This window comes from Cicer arietinum, chromosome 7, assembly GCF_000331145.2.
Source record: "Cicer arietinum cultivar CDC Frontier isolate Library 1 chromosome 7, Cicar.CDCFrontier_v2.0, whole genome shotgun sequence".
Lineage (NCBI taxonomy): Eukaryota > Viridiplantae > Streptophyta > Magnoliopsida > Fabales > Fabaceae > Cicer > Cicer arietinum.
This window is the reverse complement of record NC_021166.2, coordinates 61,346,865-61,356,050: the sequence shown is the minus strand read 5'-3', so window position 1 is coordinate 61,356,050 and position 9,186 is coordinate 61,346,865. Positions and strand designations below refer to the sequence as shown.

Sequence of the window (9,186 nt, the reverse complement as noted above, 5' to 3'; positions counted from 1 at the left end):
TCGAAGTTTTGTAACATGGTTAAAAAATCACATAATGTCAAAATTTGATATAGACCCCGGATCAATTTCAAATAGATTGAGGTGGCTAGCAAATGGTCCGAGCTTACATGTCTTTTCTTACACTGGTTATGTTATTAACGGCTACACATTTTATACCAAAGAACAAGATGATCAGACCACTATGCAAAATAGTGGAGTCACTCTCGTAGCTGAAGCGATGCATGTCTCAAGTGCAAAAGACAAAAACCCAATATATGCAAATCTATCATATTTTGGGGTTATCGAGCGCATATGGGAGTTAGACTACACAATGTTTCGTGTTCCCATATTTGGTTGCAAGTGGGTCGATAATAATAATGGCGTTCGGATTGATGAGTCAGGATTCTTGCTTGTCGATTTTAATAGGGTGGGATACAAAGACGAGCCTTTTATTTTAGCGTCGCAAGCTCAACAAGTGTTTTATGTCACTGATCCTTCTAATGATAAATGGTCTGTTGTCCTATCGACCAATAAAATAAGTGATGATAACAATAATGATGAAGATGTTGGTAATGATCTTTTATTTGCAACATCACAACAACCACATGAAATTGATTCAACTGATGATGGTTTATATCTTAGAGATGATCATGATGAGGGAATTTGGATTAATCCATCGTTTCGTATTGTAAATGGACAAACAAATGTGAATGTCACCAGGAAAAGAAGAAGGGCATCTTAATGTATATGTTTAATTGTTTTATATAAGCTATGCATGTAATCTGAACTGTGTTATTGTAAATATGCATGTAATCTGAATTGAGTGTTTTATACTAAGTTCTGATTAATTTATTTTCTGCTTATATTTAGCTTGATTTGAGTGTTTTATACCAAGTTCATGTAACAATGAGTGTTTTATATTTAGCTTGATTTACATGAACTGAACTGAATATAAATTAGTAATTTACATGAACTGAACTGAACTGAATAGAGAGATTCTCTTTTGCTCAGTGCATATATATATAGATTCTTCAGAAGTTCTCATTTCTAATAATTCATCATCTCCTAAAGTATTGTGATAAAGACAATGATAACAATATTTTTAATCCAATAAACAATGATAAAAATGTTTTTAATGTCATCCCAACCCAAATAAATCAAACACAAAAATAAAATAAAGAGACATTTTACAGCGCTTATATTAAAAAGCGCTGTAAAAGATCCTTTTAAAAATAAAATAATGAGTGTTTTATACCTTTTACAGTGCTTTTCACACAAAGCGCTGTAAACGACTCTTTTGAAAATAAGTAAAAAAGACATTTTACAGCGCTTATTTCACAAAGCAGCTGTAAAAAAGCTTTAAAAATAATATTCATCAGACACCTAATTTCTTCAAACACCTTGTACGCATCATGGGAATCCAAAAAACATCAGACACAAACCCATTTCTTCAAACACCTTGTACGCATCATGGGAATCCCCAAAAACACATTGTTAACAAAAACATCAGACACAAACCCATTTTTCGCAACATGGCAATGATCCTGAATACCAAGTTTCGATTTAAGAAGGAAAGAGAATGTAAAGAGATAAAAAGGGTGTTGAGGTGGAGATTGAATTGTGAAAGAGTAAGCTTTGATGTTTGTGAAGAAGATGCATAAAAGGAGAAGAGATTTTGGTGGTGACCAGTTATGTGGGTTTTGCATGCATGTTGAGCTTGTTTAAAAAATAACATAACATAACAAAACACAAAAACAATAAGTCCTTTTACAGCGCTTATTGGAAAAAGCGTTGTAAAAGAGCCTTTTAAAATTAACATAAAGATACATTTTAGAGCGCTTATGTGTAAAAGCGCTGTAAACAACATTCATATAACATAATAACACACAGAGTCTTTTACCTCGCTTATTGGGAAAAGCGCTGTAAAAAAACCTTTTAAAATTAACATAAAGAGACATTTTAGAGCGCTTATGTGTAAAAGCGCTGTAAAAGGCATTCATATAAGCTCCATGTTTGTAAGCTATATTGGGGCTGTTGTTCGTCAAAATGTCCCAATTACAATAGACAACTGGAGAGATAAGGCGTTGAAGGATGCCAAAGATATTATATGGAATGACATTCAAGTAAATTTTTTGATCTACTCTTTTGTCATTTATAATTTTTTTTCTGTAAAATACATTACTTATAATTGTTTTCATTGCAGACAACTTTTGTTCTTGATGAGGAACGAAAGTCGTATGTTTTGAGAGTTGCTGGGAAGATCAATCGTGGATTTAGATCCCATCTCTCAAATTTCTATCTAAAAGATAGAGAACGAAACACAAATGCTGAACCTCCAAAAATATATCAACATTATATATCAAAGGATGAATGGAGAGCATTTGTTTCCAAACGTTCTGACCCGGCGTTTGTCGTAAGTGATTAATTTATTAGCATTTGTGTTTTATTATTCATATTCGTAGCGTATTTTAACTTTTTACACAATTGCTATTTTTTTTTATATAGAAAATTAGTAAGGCTAATCGCGAACGGGCAAGCAACCCAAAACACCCATACAAGAAATCACGTATGGGATATGCACGCCTTGAACAACAAATTGTAAGTAATTAAACATCACTTTTATATAATGAAGTAATTTGTATTATAAACTATAGTGTGTAACTAATTTGTATTATTTTGTTTATGATTTTAACGAATAGAGAAAAGACACCCAAGCCGATCAACCCTTGGGTCGTCATATATTGTGGAAGGAAGCGCGTGTTAATAAAGAAGGAGTGGTTGATAATGAAAATGTCAAAAAAGTTGTAGAACTTTGTGTAAGTATATTATCACTTTAATATTTTTTAATATTGTATTTTAAAAATGCTATTGAACTTATCTTTTTAATGTTACATGTATTTTAGGAAATTATTGAACAAAGTTCTGAAACTCAAGAGGGTAACAAGGATACTTGCAGGGACATTCTTGGGAAAGTGTTTAATGTCCCTGAGTATTCCGGTCGAGTTAGGGGGAAAGGATTTGGCGTAACTCCCAAAAGCTTTTTTCCTCAAGAGAAGCGCCAAAAACCTTCCAACGAGGAAGTATTAGAGAAGCTCAGAATCCTATCAGAGCAAGTGGCGCTCTTGGTGAATAAGAATAAAGACAGGCAACTTCCGGTTCAGCTCCAACCTGAAATACAAATGGAGAGTGAAACCGGGAGTTGCAACGTCGGTTTGAAAAGTATTCCCGAGGTAATTAATTACTTACTACTTACTTGCTTATGTAATTACTTATGTATTAAACAAACTTATATATTAACTGTACTTATGTTTTAACTATTGATGTAGGGTGTCACTACATGTGTCCTATACTTGTCCTCGCCTACTCAACGGAAGGTGGGAAAAGGAATATTGTACAATACTTCGGGAGAAGTATTGCACAATATTCCGATCCCCGCGAGTCATGTCAAAGTATCGCCTACTGTTGCTTTCGAACCAGCTGCACCGTTGCTCATACCGGACAACGATGGAGATATGCAGTTCTTAAGCGACGCTATTAGTAGTTACGTGGCATGGCCCACAAACCTTGTTGCCCTCCAAAAAATGATTCCCAAAGACAAATCAGTTACATCTCCCGAAAAGGTTTGTCACATTTATTGCCTAAGATTTGTCATTTTTTCAGATTCAATAAACTAACATTTTACCTCATTTTTGTAGGTCCAAATAAATAAACCACCCCTACAGCCAAAAAAAGGCAGCAAACCTCAAAAATTGGAGGTTAATAGGGCTGCCAAACTACAAAGGCTGGAGGGTAATAAAGCTGCCAAACTTGCAGCAACAAAAAATCTGGATCGGGGAAAATCGGTCGCTGCTGCTGCTGCTCCTAATAAAAGTCAGCCACGCCTTGGTAAATACGGGGCATATCTTGACATCCAAATAAAAAGGAACATGGGCAGCAGCAACGATTCGCCCATCGTACACATGAATAAAGACATATTTGGAGATGAGTATGTTGAATACCTCGAAAAGGAGCACATGTACGAACTTCTCGAACATAGGGAGCTGAGTGCTACTGTAATCAGCTTGTACATAAGGTAAAAAATACTTTTAATTGCATTTATTTGTAATTAATTAAATGTATTGGTAATTAATCTAGTTTAAAATTTTCATTGAAGGTTTTTGTACGAGAAGGTCGTGTGCACGAGGAAATTGTCAAACAAATACTCATTCTTGTCTCCGCATAAAATGTCGATGTGAAAACTCGATCCAGAGAATGTAAAAAAATACATTGTAGATATGTTTTTAGGAAATATAGAAAGTGATAAATTGTTCTTGGCACCATATAATTCAGGGTACGTAATTTTATCTTTTTTAATTGATGAGAATTTAATTTATTAGTTGTGTATAAACAAAATTGCTTAACCAATTTTTTGTTGTTGTAGGGCACATTGGGTGCTATTTGCAATCAATGCGGTCTCTGAAGTTATATACTATTTGGATCCCGTGCACGGCAATTACAGCAATCACCCCGAAATAAAGACTATGCTCGACACGTAAGTAATATTCATTTATTTCTTACATATATATATTTATATATATATATGTATATATAAATATTCATGCTCTAATAATCACATTTATTCATTCGATAGTGCCTTAAAAGTTTATCGAGCTCAAAGAGGTGCTAAAGTGTCGAAGCAGAAGTCGAATAACATTACATGGATCTCAATAAAGTGCCCTCGTCAAACAAATAACATCGACTGTGGGTACTACATATTGAGATTCATGAAGGAGATTGTTGAGAAGAATAAAACTATTATCCCAGAAACGGTACGGTATTTGCATTATATGATTTTCATATATAAATTATCTATATATTTGATACTAACTTAATATAATATGTTCAATTTTTATATTGCAGTACTTTGACAATTCCAGTCCATCATATTCTGAGGAAGATCTGATGGAATTAAAGGAAGAATGGTGTCAGTACGTGCTTGACATGAAAATTATTTGATTTTCTGGGAAATAGCTTGCTGCTGGGCAAGGGATCTGAATATTATATGGTAGCTAGTGCATATAATGTATATTCTGTTAGTTATTATATGTAAATGATCATAGGACACAATATATGAACATGCATATGGATCTGAATGTAGTTTAGGTTGTAAATATATATATATATATATACGTATCTGAATGTAGTTAATTAGGTTGTAAATTAGGTTGTATATATGTATCTGAATGTAGTTAATTAGGTTGTAAATTACAGAGTTACATATATGTTAATAAAGTTACAGAGTTCTGATTTCTGTTCTACTGATTGTGTGAACTGCTTATGGTATTTGAATATGTTTTGTTGTTGTGTGCACTGATTGTGAAGTGATTTTGGATCAAAATAATTTTGGATACAAAGATAAAAGACAGCGCTTTTTTAAAAAAATGCCATAAAAAGCTAAAAAGCGCTTTTCATTTCAAATAATTAATTTACAGCGTTTAAAAAAAAACACACACACACACACATTTTACAGCGTTTTTTTTAAAAAGCGCTGTAAAATGTTGTTGTAAAGCGCTTTAATGGTGCACATTTTACGAAAGCGCTATAAATTGTACAACAAAAGCGCTGTAAAATGCAGACCCATAATATGAAAATTATGGGTGTGCATTTTACAGCGCTTGTGTTAAAAAGCGCTCTAAAAGCAGATCCATAACTCATATAATGGGGTGCATATGACAGCGCTTTTTTGAAGAAGCGCTGTAAAATGTGCATAACAAGCGCGCGTTATATTTACATATTTTATAGCGCTTTTTTAAAAGCGCTGTTGTATTATTTACGCTCGATTCCACAGCGCTTATTTTTTTGAAAAAGCGCTGTAAATGGCTTAAAAAAAACGCTGTAAAATGCGTTTTTTCGCGTAGTGCGGTTGTTTTGTGCCTCTCACCAACCATTTTTTTTTTAAACCCAACCAACAACATAAGTCATGTTCATATTTGAAAATTTAAATGTATCAAAGTTAATTAGATATATTATCTATCAATGAATTTAATTATTTTTTATATTTAATATCACTAAATTTATATATTTTATTTTATTTTGAAATTACATTTTTTGTTATGACTTTAATTAAAATTTTAATTATGAAAATAATTTATTTCACTACTCGGTCAAAATTAAATAAATAAATATATCAAAACTTTTAATTTATTAACTTTAATAGATTTTATAATAATATTTATATAAATAAATTATAAAAATAATTGATCAAAATATTTATAATACTAATACAATTTTTTATAATACCGTAAAATTTGTTTTAAAATAATTTTGTAGTTAACGGTTTAAAACTAAAATTTATAGTGAATATTTATTTTGTAAATCAAATATGAACACAATAATACAATTTGTCGTATTCTAATTATATTTGAGGTTCAATTCTCATCACTCCTCAAAACTCGGCAAAAATATATACTATATTCATACTTACTGTATTATCTCAAAATAATTAATCTTTTCAATTTTTTAAAATTGTATTAATTATATTTTTCTTGTGTCTTCTATTTATTATTATATAAACTACTCTTAATTTAATATTTTACATTGTATTTATGATAATAGTAAATACATTAATACTTAATAATCACACAATAATATTTAAAATATCTTAATTCTTGCTCTATTTGTTGTTGAAATGAAGGTACACGTTTTTTACGTAAACCTCTTCAAATGTCTCATAAAAGTGATCTTTATCAAGGTTGTCGATGCTGATTGATTCACGAATTTTCATTATAATTTGTGAAATGTCCAAATTCAAACATTCAAAATATATATATATATATATATAACAAAATCGAAAGTACCAAAAAAAAAAATTAACAATAACAAGTCTGATGATTGGTTTTCATTTTTCATATACTATGTGAGTGATGACTAACTACATTAAAGTTTTAACTCTTAATTTTATCTTAAGACATAATTGTATTATCGTTTGTGTAGACATCTAATTTTGTCTATTACTTTTAAAGTCTTTATAAAAAATAATAAATATATAATTAAAAAAATTAAATTTTAGATGTTACATTTAATTATGATTTTTAATTTTTTACCTGATTTTATATATTAGAGTATTTTTAAATATGAATTGGAACGAATGCAAGTTCAATTCTCAATCTAACTAATTGAAAGAGTGATAATTGAAGAAATAGATGAGATGATGAGTTTTGATCCATATTAATTATGAATAATTAATCACTGAGAGAGATTATTGATGTTTCACAATAGAGTAATTTTTTAAAAAGTAATATTACTTTATAATAATAATAATAATAATAATAATAATAATAATAATAATAATAATAATAATAATAATAATAATAATAATAATAATAATAATAAAAACTATTATGTCCGTTATTTTCTATAAGCACCCGTCAAAACTTTATTTAATACTAACTTCATTAAAATATGTTCTTCATACCAAATAAATGAAAAAAAAAAAACTATACAAAATTTATTATTTTTAATTTGTGTAGGTAGATATTTTAATTTATGATTGATGGGTTAAGAATGAAGTATATAATTAACCACCAAATTTAATTTTCATTTTTTTGTAAGCAAATTTAATATTTATAACTAAATTATTAAATTGTCTGCAAGACATATTTTAACTAGTAAATGTCAATATTATTAGGTTAAACACATTTACTCGAAATTCAAATACAAAATATCACAATTGTGTATTAATTTCAGACAGTCGTAGTCTCTATATATTTAACTATCTAATAAAATATTTAAAGCTTCTTAATGTTAAATCAGGCATATAATAAAGTGAGTTAGATATGTTTTTGATCTTATACAATTTCAAAAATTAATTTTTAGTTCTTATAATTTTTTTAGGTCAATAGCTTTAGTCTATAAAATCAAAATAAAATTAGGCTTATCGATTGATTGTTGAAGTCCAAATTTATGCTATTTTGATTTCTTGAGCTTTATAATATGATGAATATATTTATAAAAGAATATTAAAAAATGAAAAGAGTATACACGACTTAACTTAGCGGTAAGAAATAATTATAATTTTTTTGCAACAATCAATATAATTAACTGATATTGTTAATATTGAATAGTTGTGACCAAAACTTACTATGGAAATTATTGTGAAAATAAGTCAAAAATATTTTTATAAAGATTAAAATTAAAACTTTAAAATTTTATAGATACGAAAAATATATTTAAAAAATTATATGTATAAATATTTGTTTAGTTCATATACGATAATACACACTAAAACAAACAAAACATTTAGAAATCATTATAAACTTAAACTTCCATTAATTTTAAAAATAAGTTAACGACTACACCATCAAAAATAGCAGGGAACTAAGAAAATCCCAAAAATACCATTATTCAAAATGTATTATTGTGATTTACGAGCAACGGGTACATTCTTATTTTTTCTTGTTTAATTTCTTGAAATAAATTAATTCTTATTTTTTTGTTGTTTAATTTCTTGAAATAAATTGAAATTGTTGACATAATATTTGAGGCTAGCCTCTTTATCAATAGGTTGCGCTCCACTTGGCGGATGATATATCCTGCCTCTTTGTGTAATTTAAATCCAAGAAACCAATACAACATTAGACACGAGCCACTCCACCTCTATATTTTTAAATTTCTTATATATATATATAAAATAAATAACGTTATATTATCAAGATAAATTATTAAAATATTTCTTCTATATATACATAAGTGTTATAGAAGGATAAAGTAAAGCAATTCAATTATTAACTATTAACAAGTTTTTTTATATTAATCATTGATATATGATATAGTGTGATACTATTTTTGAACTGTGAATTGTTTTAATTAATGTGTATTTTTTCAAGAGTGACACGATATTTATACATAAAAAAATTGATGCATTTTTTTAATAAGAAATTTTTTGACAAAGATGAAAATGATAAAATGGATATATTTTATTTGATTGAATTGTGTGAATTGTGAAAATTGTATGACTTGTGAAAATTGAAATTCTAATTTTTTTCAACTTGTCTACTATGTATGAATTGTGTGATACTCTAAAAAAAAACTATATAACTTTTAAAAATTTCAATTAGATAAAATAAATCGGGGCAGTAAAATACTGATATGAAATCGTTACAATATTTTTTAAGTCATCTGGCAGGTCAGTCGTTGCAGTAACGAGAAGTCTATTGAAAATTGCAAATG

At 28.7% G+C, this 9,186-nt stretch overlaps 1 protein-coding gene and 1 long non-coding RNA gene across 2 annotated transcripts; both read left to right on the top strand.

Annotated features, from left to right (window-relative positions):
* The first annotated feature begins 2,501 nt into the window (after window positions 1-2,501).
* Window positions 2,502-3,410, top strand: LOC140921059 (uncharacterized). The gene is made up of 3 exons (XM_073370822.1): window positions 2,502-2,577; window positions 2,679-2,795; window positions 2,883-3,410. Exons 1-3 carry the CDS (start codon window positions 2,548-2,550, stop codon window positions 3,291-3,293), a joined length of 558 nt encoding a protein of 185 aa, XP_073226923.1. The 5' UTR covers window positions 2,502-2,547; the 3' UTR covers window positions 3,294-3,410.
* A 776-nt stretch (window positions 3,411-4,186) lies between these two features.
* LOC113784269 (uncharacterized) lies at window positions 4,187-4,781 on the top strand. Its single transcript, XR_003470295.2, has 3 exons — window positions 4,187-4,309; window positions 4,400-4,510; window positions 4,610-4,781. It is a non-coding gene; the product is annotated as an uncharacterized lncRNA (long non-coding RNA).
* The last annotated feature ends 4,405 nt before the right edge of the window (window positions 4,782-9,186 follow it).